A 25,036-nucleotide genomic window follows, 5' to 3' on the forward strand; every position below is an offset into this window, starting at 1 on the left:
GAAGCAGCACTGGGCTGGCCTTATCTGGTGTGGGAGTGGGAGGGGCCCTAGGGTCAGTGGGAGGGACGGCCTGGCCAGTGGGGGTTGTGGCCAGAGATTGCTGGAAAGGGGCACAGCCTCAGGGAGCCGGCTCTGGGCCTGGGTTCAGTTCCGCCTTCTTCTCTTGGCGCCAGGGGAAACAGAGCCGGAGCAGCAGGAGGCCCAGAAGTACACAATGTTTTATTGAAAAAGTCAGGCCTCAGCTCGGCTGTCTCCATTCGGCTCAGCTTGGTGGGGGGCCCTGCCCATAGTTGACTGAGCCAGATCTTCCTGCAGGCAGCTGGGCTGGACTCCCTCCCTGGCTACCCTTCCCTTCATCTCTGATGGTGACATCCAAATAATAAATATGCAATAAATAGTGCTCCTGGACGGGGCTGGGCCAGCTGCCTTCAAACCCCACTCAGCCCCAACCAGTCTTCTCTGGCCAGGACAGGCCTACTGGGGTGTTAGACAGTAAAGTCCCCAAACCTCCCACGGTCCCACAAGACCTGGGATCCATCTCCATTTTGAGGCCCAGGCCTGGTTTCCAAGGAGACCTAGCAAAGCTGGGTCCAGGACAGGGCCAGGCAAGCAGGGCTGGCAAGTGGGTGCTGGGAAGAGGCTGTTACCCCAGACCACAGCTTGTGATGTCCTGGCCAAGACCTCGACTCCAGGCCACAAGATGACACTGGGCTCAGGAGTAGATGGTGATGACTTCACGGCCACCACCGCGCACCAACAGCACCCGCTCAAGGCCCTCGGTCAGTACCTCGAGGAACTCCATGTCTGCAGGGCCTCAAGTCAAGGAGGCAGCAACAGAATCAATGGGTAACCAGGGCCACCTGGGCCACACCCACCCGGGGGCCTGGGAGAGGAGCCGCTGGCCTGACCTCCCACGCTGCCCACCTCCCAGTTGCTGCCCCTCCACAAAGGGATCCAGTTCTCGTCGCCCTCGCTGTTCTTGGGTGGGCCAGGCATGTTTAGGAGAACCAGGCGGGCGTCGTGGGAGCGCGTGACAATGACTTCATTGAGCTTCACAGCGGTGTGCATGCGTCGCACATTGGACTGGTCCCTACATGTAGTGTAGCCAATCACAGGTCACCATGAGCCATCCTGCAAGGAGGGTCCCCACCCCTGGTCCACCTAACACCACTTGTCTGCCCCACCCCACCTCCACCCCTAGATTCCAGCGCCACTGGGTCTGTTTTTGCTGCACTCACGGCTTAATATGCACCAGCTCCCGGAAATTGTCAGGGGCATGGCTGGGGTCCCAGGTGTCAGTCATGTACTTGTCCCTGGTCCATGTCATCTGGATCTTGTCAGCCCCCACTGCAGACTCATCTTCCTCATCCGAGTACAGGCTCTCCAGCCGCAGGGCCGAGTGCCGATCCTTGACCAGCTGGGCCTGGGGACAATCGCAGGAGGTAGCCTTGGTCCCATAGGAAAAGGGGGACGGGGCCTGTCTGGCCCAACGTGACCACCCTGCCTCCGGGAAATGAGCACTGGCTTGGGTAGGGCTGTGGTGAGTCGTTCTGATTCCTCCACACCCACCGACGCGGTCTCCAAAGGCCTGACCCTGCCGCCCGCCCTGGCCTGAACCACAAAGGGCACTGACTTCTCGCTCCCGCTCAGTCTTGGTCAGTCTCATCTGCCGCAGCATCTGCGACCGCTGCTCCATCATCAGCGTCCGCTCGTAGGTGTATGCAGAGATGTCACTGTTATGCTGGGGAGAGGGTAGGCCGTGAGGACCCAGCTGCATGGGACGTGGTATCCACGGTACCAGGGCAGGACAGGGGGCTCACCATCTCCACCACCTCCACCTCGGCCTCAAGGCGCAGATGGTACAGGAAGACGGCCAGGTCCTTCTTCATCTGGATGCTATTATCATCCATCTGGGCCACTGTGAAGATGCGCATCCGGCACTTCCTCCAGACCTGAGGCAAGGGACCGGGTGGGCCATTTGGTCACAGCCGCTCCTCCGAGGGCCCAGCCCCTCTCACCTGCACCCACCCCCCGGCCCACCTTATGCTGGCGCAGCAGGAAGGGCAGAAGCATAAGCATGCCACCGTCGTGCACGATCCACCACACGTCTATGTGGCCCTCCAGGTAGCGCTCGTGGTTGCTGGGGTAGAAGGCGATGTTCTTGGGCACGAGCAAGGCCAGGTGGGCAGCCGTAGTGCAGCGCACAGTGTCTGGGGAGAACAAGCATGGCTGACCACCAGCCTGTGGCCCTCCGACCGCTGCCACCTCACTTCACCCCTGCCCACCAGGCTCAGCCCAGGCCCCAGGACCTCACACACCAATGAAGGTCTTCCAGGCACGGGGGTCCTCGCTCTGTCGCCAGCCGTAGGGCCAGCCCAGCACCACGGAGTTATGCCGCATGCCGCCCAGGCCACAGGACTGGATGAGGTGGGCCAGCCCCTCCCGCACCTTGCTGGCCACCACCACCTGGCAGAAACCCTTCACCTTCTCAATCTCCATCATGTTCTTGATGGTCTGTGTGGAACACACCCAGGGCCAACGGGAAGCCATCAGCTTCCCGCCTCTGGGCTCCCTCCCAAGGCCCCTTGGGAACAAAATGACTTTGGGGTGGAGGAGGGCCTGGGGGCAACAAGCTGCCTACCCGGAGGCCAAGTTTTCAAGATGGGACTGCCGGCCCCCCCTTGTGCCAGCTATCAGGTGGCAGCAGTGCTGGCTGCCTGGCTGGTCACGCTCGCCAAGATTGGGCCCTTCCCCTCCGTCAGCTGCAGCCCAGACTCCTGTAGTCTAGCTCAGCTCTCAGCCCCCGAAGCAGGTACCTGCTCGGCGGCCTGGGCCTCGCCATAGCTCTCCAAGAAGCTCCCCTGGATGACAGAACCAACAATGGTCAGGCCCTTGCCGGCCTTGAGCTGGGAGGCGAAGGTGAGGAGCCGTGGGTACTTCACGTGCAGGTCCTCGTCCAGCTTCAGCAGCACCAGCAGCTGTGGCCTGCAGTGGCCGGGTGGGGGAGCTTGAGACCAGGGCCGGCCATTCCAGGGAGCCCCTCCTCTTCTTCCCTTCTTGGGTGATGGTCCCTGCAGGTTTGGGTAGCATGGCCCAGGAGGGTGCCCCTGGCAGCCCCAGGATGGGGAGCTGACACCTCTCGACCCTCTGACCCCAACAGCGACCCCTGAGAACCTCTGCGCCCTGGCCAGGGTCTGGTGGGAACTCACCGCCAGTTCTTGGTATGAGGAGGCCCCTCCTCCAGCCGCAACAGCGCGTAGCGGGCGGCGCTCAGGGACAGGCCTCGGATCCCATCACCCCACTCCTTCTCAGCCCTGCAGATTCCACCACAGCTGGTGAGCCCCTGGTGCTGCCCAGGGGGTTCTGTCTATGTGGATGCGAGGTGGAGGGGTTCTGCCCCTCAAGACCACCCCGAGTTCTGAGTTACAGTCCCCAGTCTTGGCACCCATGGTGGCCTAGCTCCCCGCCCACCCCAACGTCAGACCACCCTGCCTGTTCGGCCGGGCCCCCCCAGGGCTGTGCAGGCTGCCGGCAGAGGCCAGGTGGCAGTGCTCACTCACCCTTGGTACTCGATGTATTTGTAGATCATGCCGGCGATGAGCATGGCCACCAGGGCATAGTACCAGGAGGAGACAAACATAAGGGCCAGGCAGAGGCTCATGCCCAGGAAGGACAGTGCCCTGGGCCAGAGAGGAGGACAGAGTCAGGGCAGAACCAGGAGGGCCCCCGGCCACAGCCTGGCCCATGCCCTGGCGGCCCTGTCAGGTCCCAGGTGGGAGGTCCCAGGTGGGTGGTCAGGTCACTGGGTGGGAGACCCAGGTCTAGTTCCTCCCCAGCCCCATAATCTCCCTCCCCACAGTGTTTCATCAAGACCTACCTACCCGGGAAGCCCAGGCCTCACCCAGAATGAAGCTCCTGACCTCCCCAGGGCCTCCCGTGTCAGAGGCGTGGCTCACCAGTGATAGTACTTGAACCGGGGCCGCCAGTTGGGGGTCCTCAGGAGTGTCTGCACTGCACAGGCCAGGTTCACGAACAGGTAGCACATCAGAAAGAACCTGTGGCACGGGGGACAGTTGGTGAAGAGCAGCCTCCTCGGCAGCCGGGGGCCTGACATCAGGCTGGGACTGGCCCTGCCCTGCATGGCTTGGCCAGATCTTCTCCACCTCATTGCTGTCACTTTCATGGCCTGAGGTGATGAGACTACTGTGGAGGAGTCCTTGGAGATTGCAGAGGATGGGCAAGGGTTCGCCAGCGGAGGAGGTAGGAAAGGGAGTAACGGGGCAGAGCTGGAGGGTGGTACGGGGCAGTAGGAAGAGCTCAGTGCCTGGAGACTCTAGGCCACATTCAGGCCTCTGGCCTGGGTGACCAGCTGGATGAGGGGCTGCCATGCATGAAGGGGAGGATGCAAGATGAGCCGGACCATTTGAATGCACCCAGTCAGAGACACTTAAGAGTCACTGTGGTGGGTGTGGGAGTCCCAGGCATGGGCAGGGCTGGCTGCATCAGCCCTCCGGGAAGGCAGCCGAGGACGGGAGCACAGGAAGGAAGGAGGCAGGTGGATCATCTGACGTCAGGAATTCGACACCAGCCTGGTCAAGATGGTAAAACCTCATCTCTACTAAAAATACAAAAAATTAGCTGGGCGTGGTGGTGCATGTCTGTAATCCCAGCTACTCAGGAGGCCGAGGCAGGAGAATCGCTTGAACCCAGGAGGCGGAGGTTGCAGTGAGCCAAGATCACGCCATTGCACTCCAGCCTGGGTGACAGAGTGAGACTCCGTCTCAAAACAAAACAAAACAAAACAAAACAAAAAAACAACAGATGGAAGGGGCAGCAGTGGCTTCAGGGAGGCATGAAGGACGTGGTCGCTGCCCTGTCCAGGGGAGAGGTCTGCCGGCCACCTGCTTTGGGGGCTCTCTCAGGGAGGTGTGGACCTGTTGGTCACTTTATAGCTTTGGCATAGGTGCCAGGCTTGCTTCTAAATGCAGGGGTGGGCTGAGCCCTGCCAGGCCACATCTCTCCATGCAGCCTGCCACATCTCTCAGCTGCGCCCCCAACACCAGACACAGCCACGGGGAGATGCTGGGGTTCAGGGACCCTTTCCCAGAACATCCCCCTGCCCTGCCCAGCCCCAGCTCACATGGATAGGATGGGGGCCACCATGTCGAGGGAGGCGATGAGGATGCCCAGCTCGGCGATGAGTGCTGTCAGGAGGAGTGCCCATGTGGGTTCACCATTCACCTTCCCGTGGCCAAATACCTGTGTGCACCAGGAAGGAAGCTGGTCCTGTCACCCCCCTTCCACACCTTGGGCCCCAGACCCCAGCCTGGCCTCCCTCATCCCCAGGGCCCTCCTTGGGGGCTCAGGCCGCCTCTGTGCCTATCCCTGTGGGTGTCACCAGTCTCCCTGACTCTACCTCACCAGGCCTCTCTCCTTTGGATGAGCCCTAAACAGGCCATGAAGATTCTGGGTCCAGGCAGCTCCAGGCCCAGGGCAGTGTCAGCCCAGGGCACTTCTCAGTAGCTCCTCATGGATGGCCACCTGGCCCCGGGGCTACTGAGGACAGGACACACTGCATCTGTGTTCCCTATCTCTCTCCCCAGCTGGGCGAGGGCCTGGGAGCAGCCAGGCCATGGGGGAGTACAGAAGGGCTCACCCGGAGGAAGGGGATGATGTTGTCCTTGGCAATGGCCTGCAATAGGCGCGGTGCCCCCGTGAGGCTCTGGAGGCCAGCGCCGCATGTTGAAAAGAAGGAGCCGATGACGATGACCCAAGGTGAAGGCCAGGCCAGTGTACCCACCACCAAGTTCCTGCTGACGCCATCGCCATACCTGCAGGGGCCACCAGAGTGAGGAATGTCAGGGGTCCAGAAGGACGACACAGACCACCAAAGGTAGCCAGCAGCCTGAGGACCACCCACAGGGTTGGGGGCTGGTGTGAAGGCCAGCCAAAGCCCAGCCGCTGCTACAGAGAGGGGCCCAGCTCACTCACTTGTCCCGGAGAACCACACCCTCGATGCAGGCGCCAAAGAGAACCACACTGCTGAAGTCTGTGGTGGCGTCAAGGAAAACTCGGCCTCCGCCACCCCACTGTCCCTGAACAGGACCATGTGCCCCCACCCCAGCCAGACCACAAGGACTGGGAGTATCATGGTGTGTATGTGTGTGTGTGCATGAGAAGGGGAGCTATCTATGAGTGTGTGGGGTGTATGTGCATGTGAGCTGGTGACGTGCACAGGCCAAGCGCCTCCCGTCCTCTGCCCAACCTGCCCCAGGCCTGGGAAAGGATACACACGAGGGAAGTTGTAATGATGGCCAGAATGGTCCCCACGGGGATGGACTTCTGGGCATCACGGAGGTCCCCAGAGCGGTTTGAGCCAGCCATGATGCCTCCAAAAACAGATTAGACTCCCTCAGGGGCTCCCCGGGATTGGGGACAGGGATGGGTGGGTAGGCAGGCGGGGCTCACCTGTCACAGAAGGGAAGAAGATGCCGACCAGCACGGTGAATGATGTGGCGATGTCGGCCACCACGTACAGGGGCAGGCTCTCTTTCAGGCTCGGGGCATCTGCAGAGGGCAGCCCATGCTTCTCCACGATGTCACCCTTCTCCAGGTAGGCGCTCCACAGGTTTTCTGCAGGGGTAGCTGTGTCACCACCACAGCCGCCCCCCACTACCCCGGGCGGTTTGGGGCAGCCTAGCCAGAGGCTGCAGATGCAGGGCAGTTTTGGGGACTCAAGAGACAGCTTCAGCACAATGACTGCAGTGTCAGCCACAGGGCTACCCTGACCACAGGGCTACCCTGACCACAGGGAAGGAGCTGCTCGGCTAGAAGTCAACAGACAGAGGTGGCTGAACCACCATCACCCAGAGCCCCCCACTGCCCGCCTCACACAAAGGCCTTTATGGATCCTGTGGGAACATCCCCAGGCAGTGTCAGGGGCTGGTGGCTAGGGAAGACAGGCTGCTGCAGGCCTTGGACGCTGGCCAGACAGGCTTCACTCACTCCAAACTCGGCTGCCAGGAGCCAGGCTGGGAGGACACTGCTGGGCTGGGAAGGCAGCCAGTCCTGCCCCCATTCCCAAGCTGGCCGCACAAGGACAGCTCTGTGCTCTGCACCCCTGCTCAGCCTGTGGGTTCAAGAGCAGGAGGATGGGAGGGAGGACCCACCCTGGAGCACACCAGCAGCTGCCCCGGGGATGCCAGGGATCTCGGTCACATTGTTGAGCAGGAAGTAGGGGTCGCAGGAGTCGGTGGTAAGGTTGGGGCTGTGGCAGAAGAAACTCCATAGCCGGGTGGCCACTGTCTCATTGTCCACTACAGCTGTCTTGGCACAGATGTCAAACTGGTCCCGGGACAGGGTCCTGTTGCCCAGCATGCATACCCTGTGAGGGACAGAAGCATTGGCACCTGCTCAGCCCGAGGCCCCTGCTTGTGCTCACCTTGCAGTCTCTGGGATCTAGGGCATCAAAGGCTGGCTACATGAGAGGGATGTCCATGCAATGCCCAGATAAATTCCTGGGTTACTTACGGAAACACGGGAGGGTCAAATATAGACTTGATGCCCCCAGCATAGATGGAGAGGATGGAGATGATCACACAGGCCAGGAAGAGCGAGGCAAATTTGTTCACATACTTGACCCCCACAAACACCACCAGGGTCATAAAGGTCAGGAAAATGGTCCCATACACACGCATATTGTTCAAAGTGGCATTCGACGTGTCATGAGCGCCCAATGGGTAAAAAATGGCAGCTGGTGGGGCAATGTAGGTCTGAAACAAGAATATGGATAAGGAGGGTTTTATCTTCTTATTTGGAAAGTGAAACTTGTCATTTTGGTTTTCTTTTTAAGAGTACCTAAAAGAGGCTGGGCGCAGTGGCTCAGGCCTGTAATCCCAGCACTTTGGGAGGCCGAGGTAGGGGGATCACTTGAGGTCAGGAATTCATGACTAGCCTGGCTAACATGGGGAAACCCCATCTCTACTAAAAATACAAAAATTAGTCGGGCGTGGTGGCACATGCCTGTAATCCCAGCTACTGGAGGCTGAGGCAGGAGAATCACTTGAATCCAGGAAGCAGAGGCTGCAGTGAGCAGAGATTGCACCATTGCACTCCAGCCTGGGTGACAGAGGGAGACTCCATCTCAAAAAAATAAAAAATAGGCCAGCGCTGTGGTTCACGTCTATAATCCCAGCACTTTGGGAGGCTGAGGCAGTGGATCACTTGAGGTCAGGAGTTCGAGACCAGCCTGGCCAATATGGTGAAACCCCATCTCTACTAAAAATACAAAAATTAGTGGTGCAAAAACTGGTGGTAGTAGTGCACGCCTGTAATCCCAGCTATTCCGGAGGCTGAGGCAGGAGAATCACTTCAGTCTCAGAGGCGATGGTTGCAGTGACTAGAGATCACGCCACTGCACTCCAGTCTGGCCGACAAAGTAAGTAAGACCTTGTCTCAAAATAACAAATGAATAGGCTGGGCGCAATGGCTCATGCCTGTAATCTCAGCACTCTGAGAGGCCGAGGCGGGAGGATTGCCTGAACTCAAGAGTTCGAGACAATCCCAGGCAACTTGGTGAAACCTCATCTCTACTAAAACACAAAAAATTAGCTGGGCATGGTGGCGTGAGCCTGTAATCCCAGCTACTCGGGAGGCTGAGGCAGGAGAATCGCTTGAACCCAGGCGGTGGAAATTGCAGTGAGCTGTGATCACGCCACTGCACTCCAGCTTAAGCGACAGAGTGAGACTCCGTCTCAAAATAAATAAATTAATTAATTAATTTAAAAAATAAAAAATAAGAGTACCTAAAAGAAGCCAGTCACAAAAGGCCACATATTGTATGATTCTGTTTATATGAAATGTCCATAATAAGCAAATCCCGAAGCAGAAAGCAGATTCCTGGTTGCCAGTGCTGGTGGGGAATGGAGAGTAACTGCTAAGGGGGTTTCTGGGGATGATGAAAATGTTCTAGAATTGACTGCGCAACTCTGTGAATATACTATAAAACACTGAATTGTACACTTCCAGTGGTATGTAAATTGGCATGGGAATTGCATGGTATGTAAATTATATGTTAATAAAGCTATTATGTAAAAACAAGCAAACAAAAAGGATCCAAACATAGATGCCAACCTGAATCACTAAATAGCCAAAGTAGAACAGTTTGAGCAAGAAAATAAATAATGATAGTATTGGATTACAACCCAAAGAATAAAGTAAATATCCAGAAGTCCATTCAGATATAATGACATGGCTGAATACATAAACAGGAGAAGGGGCAAATCCCACATAACGAATGTAGAAAGGATATAAAAAATGAAAACAAACCAAAGCCCCCCAAAATCAGAAGGTGCAGGGTCCATGCTGCAGGTAGAGGACCTGGAGGCAAAAGTAGCCAGGCAGTCCCTCTACGTACCTCCTACCCTCTGGATCCCCAGGGGCGGGCACCTGTCACCCCATGCCTCCCGCAGCTCCTTGCCTCTTCTCCCACTGCTGCGGCAGTTAATTGGGGAATGAGAAGCTGAGGCTGACAGAGCTCCCATGGGGCTCATGGAGCGGGCACCAACCTCCAGCAGGGTCCTGTGGCTGCTTATCCTGATTGAAGGACAAGCAGAAGGTGGATCTGAAGTGCCCTGGCACAGAGCCCCAGGGGACACAGAGCTAGCCAGAGCCCACACAAGCCCAGAAGGAAGCCTGCATCACCACCAAGATCTGTCACTGAGCTAAATACAACAGTTCCTGGAACCCTTGCCATGGCTGCCATGGTGCCCAGGTGGACGGAACATCCACGGCCGAGGTGAAGGCAGCCAGGCCTCTTTCTTGCCTGACCCAAACTGGCATGGAAGTGAAAGAAAAACCAGCCTGAGCAAAGGTCTTTGTCTCTCAAAGAGGCTTTCTACTTTATAATGCCCAGGTGGTGGCCAGAGGTGTGGGGATGAACGGCCTGGAACTTCTGTTTGCCTGACTCACCAGCAAGATCTCGATGGCCCCCAGGATGTACATGGCTGCTGCAAATGTCGTTCCCAGGTAGAAGCACAGGCCCACAGCACCTCCAAATTCTGGCCCCAGTGAACGAGAGATCATGAAATAGGAGCCCCCAGCTGCAGCAGAGAAATGAAAATGTGCACAGGTCAAGGCTGGTTCTTCTTCAAGGGGTCTCCCTGTGACAAGCCTGCACAACCACGCGGAAGGACAGGGACAGCTTTTCCCATTTATGGATGAGTAGAGGGGCTGGGAAACCTACCCAAGGCTGCATGGTGGGTAAGCATCCAGGCTGGCATTCAATCCTATCCCCATCTGATTTGAATGTCCAGCATGGAACATGGAAATGACTGCTTTGTGGGAGCAGCTCTAGTCTGCAGCAGTGGCTGAGTGGCCACTGTCCTCCAATGTCCTGTGCACAGCCCCCAGCCTCTTCTGGCTGGGTGTGTCCCATCTCAGCCCACCTCACCCTCCTGAGGCCTGTGCCTTTGTTAGTCTGACCCCTCCAGACCAGGACAGGGACTGTGTCTTATCCAGTCTTTTGGCCCTAAGGCCCAGCACAGGGCCTGCCACCAGGTGAGTGTCCACAGCTCCTGCCCTGAATCTGTGCTTCTATCAAAGTCTAACACCCTTGCAAGACTCAGAGAGTCATGACTAGGCCCCAGGGTGACAAGCACAGGGGGACAAGTCATCTCATGTGGCTGGTTGTATCTGCTGCTGAGACAATGTCTCTTGTGAAAAATCTGGAAACAGGGATCAAGAAATTCTTTCAGAGTCAATCTGGCTGGGCGTGGTGGCTCATGCCTATAATCCCAGCATTTTGGGAGGCTGAGGTGAGTGGATTGCTTGAGCTCAGGGGTTCCAGACCAGTCTGGGCAACATGCAAGACCCCGTCTCTACTAAAAAAAGGAAATTATAAAAAATACACATTAAAAAAAAAAGGCTGGGCGCGGTGGCCCACGCCTGTAATCCTAGCACTTTGGGAGGCTGAGATTGGCGGATTGTCTGAGCTCAGAAGTTTGTGACCAGCCTGGGCAACGATGAAACTCCGTCTCTACTAAAATATAAAAAATTAGCCAGGTGTGGTGGTGAGCGCCTGTAGTCCCAGCTACTGAGGAGGCTGAGGCAGGAGAATTGTCTGAACCTGGAAGGCAGAGGTTGCAGTGAGCCGAGATTGGAGTGAAGTGAGCCACTTCACTCCAGCCTAGGCGACAGAGTGAGACTCTGTCTCAAAAAAAAAAAAAAGTCAGCTGGGCACAGTGGCTCATGTCTGTAATCCCAGCACTTTGGGAGGCCGAGGTAGGCAGATGACTTGAGGTCAGGAGTTCGAGACCAGCCTGGCCAACATGGTGAAACCCCGTCTCTACTAAAAATACAAAAATTAGCAGAGCATGGTGGCACATGCCTGTAATCCCAGCTACTCGGGAGGCTGAGGTAGGAGAATCACTTGAACCTAGGAGGCGGAGGTTGCAGTGAGCTGAGATCGTGCCACTTGCACTCCAGCCTGGGCAACAGAGACTGCATCTCAAAAAAAATACTAAAATAGGCCAGGCGCGGTGGCTCAAGCCTGTAATCCCAGCACTTTGGGAGGCCGAGACAGGCGGATCACGAGGTCAGGAGATCGAGACCATCCTGGCTAACACGGTGAAACCCCGTCTCTACTAAAAAAATACAAAAAACTAGCCGGGCGAGGTAGTGGGTGCCTGTAGTCCCAGCTACTCGGGAGGCTGAGGCAGGAGAATGGCGTAAACCCAGGAGGCGGAGCTTGCAGTGAGCTGAGATCCGGCCACAGCACTCCAGCCTGGGCCACAGAGCGAGACTCCGTCTCAAAAAAAAAAAAAAAAAAACTAAAATAAATAAATGAAAAGTCAATCTTTTTCATGCTGTAATCCACCTCCAGGACCCTCTCCTAAGGGAACTGCTGGGGCATGAACAAAGATTCATGTTCAAGGATGTTCATGACAACAATGTATACAATGGTGAAAAAGTGGAACCCACAGGCAGGAGAATAATCACATTAATTAGGTTATGTGGTGTACCACGGAGAGTCCTGTTTTCAAAAAATCATTTTCGGCAGGGTGCAGTGGCTCACACCTGTAATCACAGCACTCTGAGAGGCGGAGGTGGGTGGATCAGTTAAGGTCAGGAGTTCGAAGCCATCCTGGCCAACATGGTGAAACCTCGTCTCTACTAAAAATACAAAAATGTGGTAGTCGCCTGTAATCCCAGCTACTCAGGAGGCTGAGGCATGAGAATCACTTAGAATTGCTTAAACCTGGAAAGTGGAGGTTGCAGTGGTCTGAGATCATGCCACTGCACTCCAGCCTGGGTAATAAAGCAAGACTCTGTCTCAAAAAACACACCAAAAAACCAAAATCAAAAAACCGTTCTCAACACTTGGGAAACACACACATGTACACATGTAAACACATACACATAAATGCATAGATATATATACACACATATACTTTTGGGAAATATATATAATTTATATAAATAGAGTGTACATGTGCGATACTTCATAAGACCCTAAGACCTATATATACCAAAAGGCGAATAGTAATGATCTCGGGATGGTGGGATTATTGGTGCTTTTACTTTTCCATTCTACACTTTTCTGCACTTTTTTATTTATTTTTTTTTTAGATGAAGCCTTGCTCTGTCACCCAAGCTGGTGCAATCTTGGCTCACTGCAACCTCTGCCTCCCGGGTTCAAGCAATTCTCTGCCTCAGCCTCCCAAGTAGCTGGGATTACAGCCACCCACCACCATGCCTGGCTAATTTTGGTATTATTAGTAGAAATGGTATTTCACCATCTTGGCCAGGCTGGTCTTGAACTCCTGACATCGTGATGCACCCGCCTTGGCCTCCCGAAGTGCTGGGATTACAGGCGTGAGCCACCGCAACCGGCCTTTTCTGCACTTTCAAACCTTCTTACAGTAAACATACATTGTCCTTTTTTTTTTTGGTATTGCTTTTACATTAACAAAAACCACAATGGCACTCTCCAGCTCTGTCAAGCAGTAAAGCTTCTACGTGGGCATTGTCCTGGCATCAGGGATTGGGAGCCCACTACAGAACTGCTTGGGGCAGGGGTGTGCTATGGGGGTTCCCAGGTAGGTCAAGGCAGATTCTGGGCCCTTTTCTCTTCCACCAGGCCTTGAGTGGTGCTCACCGACCTGGAACAACACCGTTGGTGGCAATGGCGCTCATGGAGATGGCCGTCAGCAGGGTCTGTGGGAAGGAGGGCCTGGGTGAGCAGCTCAGCTGGGTGGGCTCTGTGGTGGCAGCCATGGCCCACGCCCAGCCCACCCCTGCCACGCCAGGACACTCACACAGCAGCAGCAGATGAGCACGATGAGGAGAGCCTGTAGCACACCAGCTGTGCCCACCATCCAGGTCAGCCTCAGGAATAGGATAACCCCGAAGATATTCTGCAGGCAGGGCAGGTACACCCCCATGAGGGTGCCCATGCTGGGCGCCTGTACAAACACGAAGGGAGGGGGCAAGTAGAGCATCAGAGGGATGCACCATGGAGGGTCAGCCCTAGCCACTCAGCAGGCCCCCTTCCCCGGTGGGGCCCCGGGGAACACAGCAGGTAGGGGTGACAGCTAGGATGTCTCTATTAACTTTCATATAGGAAGACAGTTGAGTCTGGGAAGGTGTAAAACCTGATTCTTTTTAAAAACCCACATTGAGCTTTAGAACCTTAACTCTCTCTCAAGGTACTGCCTCCTTCCCTTCCTCACTCCTGTTAAACTTCTAGAAAGAGGGGTTTGTCTCAGATCTCCACCTTCTCACCCAGCAGGCTGTAAGTCACCCAAGGCAAAGTCCCAGAAGTCATCCCTGGCCCTACCTCTCCTCAACCCCCAACTCCAGTCCTGGTAGACACTAACTCCTACCCAGTCTGTCTCCCTGCTGCCCTGAGATCCACCTGCCTTGTCCCAGCCTTAGTCCCTTGAACCGCAGGCACCTGGGTGGTATCCTCCTGAGCCTGTCAAACTCTCCACATTCCAGCCCACTCTGCTGCTACAGTAGGTCTCTGAAAGCAAGTCTAATCTCATCACCCATGCTGAAAACCTTCTGTGTTGTCTTGTAATCCAGTGTGCAGTCCAACTCCTTGGCTTGGGCCACCAGACATGTCCCATCACCTCTCTTGTTAGCCCCAGCCCCTGACCACATGGGTCCCTCAGATTCTCCGAACCTGAGAATGTGCTGGACTCTGCCTGGGAGAGTCGGCCCTGCCTCACGGCCTGGCAAACTCCTCTTCAGTGAAACTGTTACCTCCCCCAGGAAGATATCCCCAGGTTGCCTTAGGTGGAGCTGGTCCTCCCTCTCACAGTCCTTCGGCATCTGATACTCCCTATCACAGTAGTCACTGCAGGTCATGGTAACAGAATGTACTTGTATGTTTTGTGACCATATTAGGGCAGGCTTGGCTTGTTTATGGTTCTGTCACCAGCAGGCCCTGCAGGTACCCAAAAGGTGCTTCTGAACCCAGTGAGTGGTGTTTTGGAAGCCCCTGGGACATCCTGTTGGGAAAATCCTAGAAAGAAAGTGCTCAGGCTTTAGGGCAGGTGAGGAAGATCTAATATGCAAATCCAGGCAGGCTTTCTCAATTTAGGGCAGAGTAGGGGCCAGCCAGGAGGCCAGGGCAGAGGCTGAGAGCACAGAGGCTGGCTGACATCTTTTTGAGGCACTGGGCCCCCAAGAGTGCAGCCTCCACAACGTGGCCCTGACAGCTTCCACTGGAACTCCAACAAAGCCTCCTCACTGACCCAAAGGACTGGATTAGTGAACATCATTCAGGGAGAAGGGACAGGGAAGCCCCACGAGAGAGTGCCTGTGCTGCCCAGAAGCTAGGGAGACGAGAACTCCATGGCCATGATCTTGTCTAGCTGAGTCAGCTTAGACAAGTTCCTTAATGCCCCTCCTGAAGGGTCCTGGCCTGGGGCAGGACCTGTGAGCAAACTAAAGGACTTCAGAAAAGTCTCAGCAAAAACAAATGGCTCCTCAAACTGTCCTGCGTAGAGCAGTGCAGGGGACGGATCCCCCTCATCTGGGCATTGTCTGAGCCCTTCTCAGAGGATGCCACCCACGGAACAGCAACGGCAAGAGCTCCCAGTCCCACCCCCATCCCAAGCTGAGTCACTCTAAGAAAAGGGCAGTGTGGGAAAGGGCAGGCGGGCCGGAAATGCTTTCTGCATCCCCAAATAACCTCTGGCAGCCTCAGAAGGTCATCAGGCCAGAGCTGGAGCTGGAGCTGGACAAGCTGCTGGGGAGAGGCTGCTTTGGGTTTTGGCATGGTCTGGTTGGAGGCCCACCCTTCCTGCTTCAAGCCTTCCTTTTCCGAGGCCCCTGCTTGGGCCTGCCCCGGGTGAGGACCACGGCTCAGCAGCCCCAGATCCCTAGCTTCCTACTGACTCCTTAAAGACTTGGCCCGGCTCCTCTTTCTTTTTTTTTTTTTCTTTTTTTTTTTTGAGACAGAGTCTCGCTCTGTCGCCCAGGCTGGAGTGCAGTGGCGCAATGTCGGCTCACTGCAAGCTCCGCCTCCCGGGTTAATACCATTCTCCTGCCTCAGCCTCCCGAGCAGCTGGGACTACAGGCGCGTGCCACCACGCCCGGCTAATTTTTTGTATCTTTAGTAGAGACGGGGTTTCACCACATTAGCCAGGATGGTCTCGATCTCCTGACCTTGTGCTCCACCCGCCTTGGCCTCCCAAAGTGCTGGGATTACAGGCGTGAGCCACTGCGCCCAGCCAATGCTCCTCTTTCTTCCATGGAAAAACTATTGGAGCTAGGACACCCAGCCACCCTCTCCCATCCTTACCCTGGGTCCAGGTAAGCTGGATAGCTAAGCTAAGCATCCTCATGGGTTCCCCACTGGGCCAAGGGATGATGGGTCTTCTCTGGCCCATGCATCCCTCCCACATTCCTGCTGAGATGTGCGCTACCTATTCTCAGGGGCCTCTTCACTCCCCGCCATCAGCTCCCTGGCTTGGCCTGAAGGGACAGGGATGAGGCTCTGACCTAAGGATCCTGTCACCACTGTAGGCAGAGTACTCTCAGAGGTTGAGACACTCCTGCAGTGCTGGACAGACATGGCCAGATGCAGTTAGGGTTCTCCACTATCTAGTCCAGAACATGCCAGCAAAATCACACCTGGCTGGATAGGGTCAGGGTCAAGTCTGTGTGCTGGTTTGCCTCTCTGAAGGGCAAGGTGAGAGATGTGCTTCAGTGAGGTCCACCTTCTCTGCTGACCCCACCCCAGAGAAGCCCAAATCTCACAACCAGGTGTGAGGCTGCAGGCCTGGCTTATCCCAGCCAGGAGCTCCTTCTGCTTGTGCCAACCTCTGAGAATACTACAGCCAGTGCCAGACCTCAGCTCCTCCCAAAACACTGCTGCTTCCCAAACCTCAGGGAATCAGTATGTAGAGAGGGAGGGTCCCTAGCCTCCAAATGAAAAATGTAGAAAAATCCCCAGCCCTCAGTTACACTGAGCCCCAATGACACAGAGGAGCTAGGCAAAGAGGTAACAGTCACCCCAAAGAGAGGAGGGCTGAAAGGCCAGAGAACTGGATTAGTGACCAAAAAGTGGGACAGGGAAGCCCCGTAAGGCAGCATAGGCTCCGATCACATACACATGTCCCCCGACCCTGGCACTCAAGGAACCCAGGGGGTTGTTGGAGGGTTCTGCCAATGGAGCCTTGGGCAACACTGTGAGCAGCAGGAGGGTTTGTGACTTGCTCTGAATTGCATGACCTCTGAGAGACAACCTGGTTCCTGGCTCCAAGGGCAACACCCTTAGCCACCCTCACACAATGTCACTGATCTGGCATTTTGTGTAGTTACATATCCCACAAATCTGTCTCCCATAAAAATCCACGAATCCATCTCCCAGCATTACACATTGATCTTGTCTACCTCAGTCACTTTACACAAGTTCCTTAATGTCTCTGACACTATTTCCTCATCTGAAACATGGGGAGTATAGTAGCACCTGCCTCTTGGTTTTGTTGAACAGATGACACGTGAGAACCCAGGCCCACTGCCTGGTGTGGTACCTCACACACAGTAACGGCTGAGTACAGGCAGCTGTGTCTCCCGCCGTCATTCCTGAGGGCCTCCCTGGCCCTCTGTCCCTGGGGAGATTCTCATTAGCTCACTTCTTAAAGCCTCCTGAGCCAAGGCACTCAGTGCCCATCCTCCCTGCTCACCATGCTTAGCACCCACTTCCCCTGGTGTGCTCACCACCATGTGGGGAAACAGCCAATTCCATGGTGCTGTGTCTGTCTTCCCAGGTGTGGCCCCTCTGCTGCCCCAGTCAGCTCACCTCGGCTGCCCTCCGGCGGGTGCCCTCCCCACTCTCAGCCTCCTCATGCTCTTTGGCGCCCTGGGTGAGGTTGGTGTAGCTGACGAGCTTGCCCAGAAGAGACGATACCTTTGGGCGGATGTCCAGCTCTTCCTGTAAACAGAGCCACAGGGCAAGATGGCATTGGGCCAGGCGGGTACCAGCTGTGTGAAGCCAGCTGCCTGATCCCTGGCCCTGTTCCAAGCCCTGAGACAGGCCTGGGCCTGATCCCAGTTCCTGCCTGGGGAAGCCCAAGCCATCCAACTGGACAGGTGTGGACACCACACCCCAGGACGTGGCACTCAAAAGGCCCAGCCCCGCGGCTGCTTTTCTCTACCCCACCTTGGCTACAATCACTGCCAGCCCATTTGTGAAAACCACCTGCCTCAGGGGAGAGAGGGCAGGGAAGAACATGTCTGGCAGGCGGGCAATGGCACACTTCATCCTGCCTGCTCTGCGCAGCCACCTCCCAGCTATGGCTGCACCTCTAGGACTCACGCCTACCCTCCCCACAAAAAGTCACCCTAGTCACCTCAGGGAACAAAAGAGGGCAAAAGAGTGATGTCTGGGACAAGTGAAGTCTCTCTTGTCTGCCCAAACCCTGATATCCCTGGATGGTCTTCCCCTGACCTCAGTCCTGCGAGTACCCACATCAGTCGCCGAGATGGGATCCTGACCCTCCAGCCCATCCTCAGGCGGGGCTGGGCCAATGCCTTCACTGCAGAACCTTGCTGCTTTCCCAGGTCAGGAGGCCTCCCAGAGCTCAGGCTCCCCAGCCCCACCGGGGTCTAGGCGATGATCCCTGCTCCTGCAGCCTTCTCGATGCTGTGCCTCCACCTGCCTCCTGCCCACATTTAGCTTTTCCCTCTCTGTCAGCTCCCTTCTGATCAACACACAGGGAGAAGTTGCTTTGGTGTGAGAGGGGAAGATGAGGGCCCTTGGGGGCATGTGGAGATTGAGGAGCCTCGGCCGGATGTGGTGGCTGACAGTGGTAATTCCAGCACTTTGGAAGGCCGAGCAGGAGGATCACTAGAGGTCAGGAGTTCAAGACAAGCCTGGCCAACAGGGTGAAACCCCGTCTCTAAAAATACAAAAATTACCCAGGCATGGTGGCAGGCGCCTGTAATCCCGGCTACTCGGGAGGCTGAGGCAGAAGAATCATTGAGCTTGGGAGGCAGAGGTTGCAATGAGCCAAGATCGCATCACTGCACTCCAGCCTGGGGCAACAGAGTGAGATTCCATCTCAAAACGAAAAAAGAAAAAAAAGAGAGATTAAGGAGTCTCCATTATTCAGCCATGCAATGGCTGAACGCATGGGTCAGAGTTTAGGAGCTTCAACTACATTTTAAATCCAGATCTCACTGCTCAGCTTGAGTCTGAAGAAGATAAAACTCAAGTACAGAGGCAGATATTTGGGAATCTTTCCAGAGAGGTATCCCCTAAAGCTGCAAATGGACCAGGCCTCAGGGAACTAGAGGGAGACAGAGCTAGAAGAGCCAACCAAGAAGGACAAGGAAGAATCCCTGGGAGAGCGAAGAACCATGGACTTGGAGAAGAACCAGGCGTGGAAAGAAGAGGAGAAATCCTGAGTTGGGAAATCCTAAGCAGGCGTTTCCTTGCAGAGAGGTTGTAAGGAGGTCAGAGGTGAACAGTCCTGGAAGTAGCAATGGGGGTGGGGTTGTGAGTGGCCTCCGGGAAGGCAGTTTCAGTTGAAAGGGCCAAGGGAACTGCAGCCCGGCTGCCATGAGAGCCAGGAAGACAAGAGAAGATGAGAGGAAGAGCCAAACAGAGGAGGCCCACGTGTCCAGCCTGACTGCTTAGCTAAAGCCTCTGTCTGCCAAACCTGTGACCCAAAATGGTTCCTCAGCTACCTCAAACAGTGCCAGGTTCCTGTCATAGTAGTCACTTCCTCTGGAAGCCTCCAAGGGGGAAAGAAAAGGGCTGCTCTCTCTGTGGTTGCCATGTCCTGTGAAGAAAGAGGGACAATCAGGGCCTGCTTCCTGAGCCCCCCAGCCTGTGCCCCTTCCCAGAAAGCCAGTCCCCAAAACATCGTTTCTGTGGAGCACTTTGGAGCTGCAGTGTCACCAAGTTGGAACTCAGTTTCCACATCGCACCGTGCCAATGCCCTTGAAGGGCCAGAGATAGCCAGAGAGTGGCCAGTGACCAAAATCTGGGACATCATTCCCTCCAGTGAAGGGAATCCAGGTGAGGGAGCAGGTACCCTAGCACAAGCACATGTGGACACTGAGGGGCGGGGCCTGTGGGTGGGCGGGGCTAGCCTTTTACCCGCCCCCAGATCTCCTCCCTGCCCCAGTCCCTTTCCCAGCCTTTCCGGAGTACCCAATGTGCAGGATGCCAAGGGCTCGGTGTCCTCAGGGACCGCCCAGGCAGTGCCCTCCAGATACACGAAGCCACACAGAGCACCTTCGGCTGCCATGGCCCGAACGAAGGTGGCTAGCTGGCTACCCCACTATGCACTGCGCGGGGGCATCCTGCAGGGCAGCCCAGGGCATGCCGGGAGGCAGGGCAAGCCCCAGGCCGTGGAGAGTGGAAGTGGATGCCAGGAGCCTTCTAGGGTCGCCTAAGAAAGTCGGACCAATGGGTGTCGGACTGAGCAGGGAGAAAAATGGGAGCCAGGACTACTGGCAGGGGCAGAACAATGCCCCCCTTGCCCCAGATCCCGCCACTTGCCCCAGACTAACCTTTGCCTACAACCCTAGGTTGGTGAGCCAGTGCCCCAACTCCGAGAAATCTCGCCAAAAGGAGTGAAATTCTCCTTTCTTATAAGCCTGCATCAACTCCTAAAGCTCAACTGTTTTTTCTGGCCTCCCATCATTCACTCTTCCCTGTTTTCCAACTCTTGTCCCTTATGAGTCTCAGTGGGTGCCATTCCCAGCTTCCCACCAAGCAGGATGCCAAGCACTCATTTTCTAGGTGCTGAGTGTTCCCTCCACCCCAGTTACCCTCGCAGCCCCGGCCCTGGCTCAAGGCCTCACAGCAAATGGAAAGCACACATCTTGGTGTTGGATGGCAGTAGTATGCAGTTTTGACATTAGAAGGACTGGCATGGTGTTCAGTGATGGAAGTGGCAACAGAACTGTCACCACCAGCCCAGGCTAGTGGTGTGATTGGGCTCTGCACTGGCCATGCCTGCCAACCTTTTCTGTTTACATAGGCCACAATTCATTTCTCTTGTCTGCAGCTGAGAATGCTGATTGAGGCATCCTCCTACATCTGATACATCTCTTGCTATCAGCATAAGGCTTCACTTGCTTTCTTTGAGCCAACAACCACTCAGCAGGTGCTGTGCTGTGGATTCTTTATCCCCCAAGGAAACTAACAGATCAAGTGTGCCCATGACAGTTTCTGAGACAAAGTCAGTTCTTCCTTCACACAGCATGTGAAAGTGGCACACCTGCTGCACCCAGCAACCTGGGCTAGCTAAGTGCTAAGTCCCACATTCACATAGGTCAATGCCAATGGTACAGTGGACAAAGGCAGCCAGAGGTCAAGATAGTCCACCATGTCATGTTAAAGCCAGGTGAGGTCATGTAGCTCTTCCGACACTCTATGATATCTGCTGTGCCCTCCATGCTTGTTCAGGAGTCCCAAGAAAAATCTGAAAACCCAGTAACTCTGCCCCTTACATTAATGACATTACTGGCCCTTCAGTGAAAAGCCTTTGAAAATTACTCTTGGATTTTTGTGACAAAAAAAGTGTCTCCTTTTGATAAATCAGATGCTTCATTTTGTCAGAAAATGGCAGCTATAGAGCTCGTCTTACTTCTCTTTCTGCTTTGGCTGCCAGGAATCTCCAAGCTAAATTTACTCTTTAGATAAAGTCACCATCTGTCTCGTCTCAGAGTCCTTGCCCCATTCCTCTGCATGGTTTTCGATCTTCCTGAGAGTAACAATCACTTGGGGAGACTCTTTTGTTGGCTATTGCTTCTGATTCTTTTGTGGAAGTTGGCTGGAAATCAATTATAATTGATTCTAAACTCACGTACTGCAGCCTGCCCCATCACTGTTGCCTCGTCTTTCTGGGGAGACTGTATTGCTATCCAGAAAACATATAGCTGAGCACACAGCAGCTCCCCCACAAATGCCTGTAAATGGTCCTCTAAGACCTAGCCTATCCCTTGTCCCTTCAGCCATCACTCTAGGATGGCTTGAGGCCCTTCCAAAAGTTGTCTCTAGTTCTCACAGCAACACTCCAGTAGACAGCATTTACTCCCTTTTAGGGACAACGAGAGTGAAGTTCAGAGATGTTCAGAGGCAAGGCCACCCAGGGAGAAGGCCACATCTGGGTCCCAGGGTCCATCAGAGCCAGGTGGGGGCTGAGCTGCAGGTTCTGTTACTACTACAGACTCCAGTCCATCTATGCAGCACAATCTTTAAACATAGAGAAGAGTGCTGCAATTTGGCCAGGGTATGTATACCCAGACCTCTGCACGTTCAGACTGCGGCAGACTGGCTTGGATTCCTGGCCCTTCCCCCATGTGACCCAGGGAAACCTGCTTATTCCCTGTGCGGCCTTGGTTTCCTCTTCTATGAGGTGGAGATCGTAACACTTGTTTTTCCAACTGCCCAGATGCACTAGAAAAGGGACAGTTAGTGCCAGACACCCAGCGGGCACTCCTTGGGGTTCCCCCAAAGCTCCCAAGGGCTTGTGGGAATGTAAGGGTCTAAGCAGTGCCTGGATGTCTGTACTGCCCTCAGCTTCAGACCTCCCGTTCTGGCCTCAGCCATTTCAAAAATTCCAGGGCAGGTCTGGACATGCCTGCCAGGCCGAAGCTGCTTAGACACCACTTGAGATCCCCAGTAAATCTGAGTATGGCCTAGGCCTAGGGACTGCCTGTGAGCTACACAACTGTGTTTCCACCAGCAACTGTGACTGCACCAGTGACAGGTGGGGATCCAGGTGACCCTCCTGATTCCTGTGCGCATGGATATCTGCCTGAGATGCCCCCTCCAGGACCTCCCTACCCCTGCCCACAGGCCAAGATGGGCTGGATGAGCAAGCCCATCTAGACCTCCCAGAGCAGAGGTGTGGGCACCGAGCTGGGGAAGGGGCAGGAGATGGATCTGAGGCTCACTGTGCTTTGTGCCCTCTGACCCTCTGCAGTCCCCACCAAGGATCAAAATCACTCACCGGGGCTCAGGGTGTCCCTCATCCTGCAGACAGCCAAGGTCTGGCTGAAAAGGAGTAAGAGGAGGAGAAAGAGGAAGGGAGGTAGTGGGAGGAGCTGGCCTAGCTTGCGGGGATCTAGCAGGACTCAGCCAATGTAGCTCCAGGTCCCTCCAGTCACCCTGTAGGGGCCAAGGCGTGGCCAAGGCGGGGCCAGCAGCTAGGCTCAGCTCTCTGCCTGCCCACGGGTCCAGGCTGATCCTGGGGATGCAGCCCAGTCCACTCTCTGGGGAGAGAGGTCGTCCCAGGGTTAGGGAAGCAGGGATGCTGGCTTTTGCTTTGACCACTTGAATCAAGCTAGGGACAGACAAGGGCATGGAGGCTGGGGCACTCACACAGCTGTCAAGCCTGTAAAACCTCTGCAATGTCCAGCAGCCCATGCCACTGTCCTGTGCTACCTCTGCACATGGCAGTCAAGTGATATACACACACAGCCATCATTTACATCAGGCATGGATCACCTCAGTCATCATCACAGACAGATCAGAGGTCCAGATCACGTCACGTGGCAAGTGTCAACCACACACTTCCTACATATCTCCATCATGATTGGTCACACAGGCATTTGTCATCAGTCAAATCACCATCCTCATCACTGTCAACCCTGCAGAAAACAGGGGCTGTGAGAATGCCCTGACCTGAACCAGACTTCACCCTGTGATACCCACAGCCACACACTTGTACAAGCACAATTACACATGCATAGGCCACTACATACACAGACACATGTCCTCAGCCGTGTTTGCACTCCAAGGGTGGGCCTTAACAAGAACAGTCCCCTGGGGGCCTCTTGGGGTAGGAGATGGAGAAAGGGCTGTGGAGAGAAAGGGCTGGAAGGAAGGAGGAGGGATATGGGGCTTACCTCCGGGCCCTGGCACCTAGGTTAAAGAGTTAAGGTGCTGGAATCTCACACCCAGGCTTGACTGCCCCTGGGCAAGTTACATAACCGCCACCCCTCCCTTCACTGCTTTCTAATTGGGAGTAACAGTACTTATCCCACGGGTGATGCTGGAGGATTAAACGTTCGTCTTCGTGTTGAGTGCTTCACAGAGGCCCACTGTCCCTATAGATCTACACCGGCGCACTCACAGGCAGTTACCCATAGACCCCCAGTGGGTACACTCTGGCCAGAGTGCAGGTTGGCGCAGAGAGGCACACGGAGGGGTTTGGGTAGTTGGGGAGAGGGTCGTCTCACAGGCAAAGACGCTCAATCTCAAGTGGGGAACTGAGGCGAGAAGAGGATGTGGGATTCACCGAAGGTGAAGGGCCGGGAAGGGCCTGAGATGGGGTCTCGGCCCTGTCCCCAAGCTGGGCGGCCCGGCCAGCTGGCCTCCCTCGGCGGCCACGTCTGCAGCCCCCGCCCGCGGCCCACAGGGGAGGGGCTGGGGTGGAGAAAGTGGCCCGGCGCGGGCGCCGGGGGCCGAGGAAAATCGTGTCTGCGCGCGCAGGGCGACGAGCCAGTAGCTGCGGCGCGGACCAAAGAAAGTTGAGTCCACACCGACGTGTGCGCGCAAGGTCCCGGGATAAGTGCGGGCGCGGACCCGGGATGGCGGCCCCGGGTGGCAGGCCCCGCTGCCCCGCCACGGCCCCTCAGAACGCGCCCTCACCGTCCGAGTCCTCCCGCTCCGCGCGCTCCCCGTAGTCCACCCAACTGAGCCCCTCGAGGTTGTCATAGTCGCCGCGCCGCGGCCCGTCCACCGGCACCACGGTGAAGTGAGGCATCGCGCACACTCAGCCCCGCCGCACCCGCCGTCCTGGCCGCCCGCCGCTGTCCCCGCCGCCCCGGGCCGACACGCCCCGCCCGCTCGCATTCCTCCCCGCTGCGCTCACTTCCTCCGCCCGCCCCCCGGGCCGCCCCTCGGGGGCGGAGAGCGGGAGGGGCTCGTGCCGGCTCCTCCCAGAGCGGGGGCCCTGGTGGCGGGAAGACCCCTAGGCGGGGGCACTCCTACGGGCTCCACGGCTTGGGGGCGGGCCCGATTCCTGTGTGACGTCGGGTGAGAGGCCGCCCTCTCTGAGCCCCAGATGCGATATTTGTAAAATGGGGGAAACACACTTCCACCTAGGGGTTATTTTAGGGCTCCGTGAGATGGGTCGTGGGGTGTCCTTGCTCTGGCGCCCTGGACCGGGCAGGGCAGGCCGGACCTGCCCAGGACTGCAGAAGCCACCTGCCCAGGGCCTCCTGCCATCCCCGGATACCTCCTTCCCATTTCAAGCGTCTGCATCCAACTTCTCCGCGACCCTGGAAACCGGACCCCCGCGAAGGTCCCGTCCCAGCCCTGGGCCCTCTAGCCGCAGCCTTTCCTGTTGGAGGCAGCTGGGGATTCTCGGTCCTTCCCCAGGGGCTGCTACGTACCCGGCAGGAAGAACACCCACATCCACCCTCCCCCGCCGCGCCTGCCCCGCTTGCCTTTTTGGGCCTGTACACTGGGTGCTTTAGCCAAGTCCCTTCATTTTAAGTTACTCTGACTATCTCACCTCCTGGGTGTTCCTCTACGCAAGCCGTTTACTTGTTTGCT

The 25,036-nt window shown here is 56.1% G+C and overlaps 1 protein-coding gene across 1 annotated transcript; it reads right to left on the reverse strand.

The window, feature by feature from the left end:
- Positions 1-200: 200 nt before the first annotated feature.
- On the reverse strand, positions 201-24,371 carry SLC12A4 (solute carrier family 12 member 4). Its single transcript, XM_010355065.2, has 24 exons — positions 24,128-24,371; positions 19,204-19,298; positions 17,315-17,446; positions 13,317-13,463; positions 13,161-13,215; positions 9,970-10,100; positions 7,531-7,772; positions 7,170-7,384; positions 6,469-6,633; positions 6,291-6,389; positions 5,992-6,049; positions 5,657-5,831; positions 5,141-5,259; positions 3,957-4,055; positions 3,561-3,680; positions 3,210-3,314; positions 2,817-2,985; positions 2,319-2,514; positions 2,041-2,210; positions 1,821-1,952; positions 1,634-1,741; positions 1,239-1,423; positions 957-1,090; positions 201-804 (listed from the first exon to the last, which is right to left on the reverse strand). The coding sequence occupies exons 1-24, from the start codon at positions 24,240-24,242 to the stop codon at positions 713-715; spliced, it is 3,258 nt and encodes a 1,085-aa protein (XP_010353367.1). The 5' UTR covers positions 24,243-24,371; the 3' UTR covers positions 201-712.
- Between the last annotated feature and the right edge of the window lie 665 nt (positions 24,372-25,036).

Source organism: Rhinopithecus roxellana, chromosome 20 (assembly GCF_007565055.1).
Source record: "Rhinopithecus roxellana isolate Shanxi Qingling chromosome 20, ASM756505v1, whole genome shotgun sequence".
NCBI classification, from domain to species: Eukaryota; Metazoa; Chordata; class Mammalia; order Primates; family Cercopithecidae; genus Rhinopithecus; species Rhinopithecus roxellana.

Excerpts from the sequence above, each read along its gene's own strand:
- SLC12A4 (XM_010355065.2), bottom strand. The coding sequence starts at position 24,242 with ATGCCTCACTTCACCGTGGTGCCGGTGGACGGGCCGCGGCGCGGCGAC. Across the intron at positions 2,986-3,209 it reads CCTCATACCAAGAACTGGCG|GCCACAGCTGCTGGTGCTGC; the intron begins GTGAGTTCCCAC and ends CGGCCACTGCAG. Across the intron at positions 2,515-2,816 it reads AGGCCCAGGCCGCCGAGCAG|ACCATCAAGAACATGATGGA; the intron begins GTACCTGCTTCG and ends TGTTCCACACAG.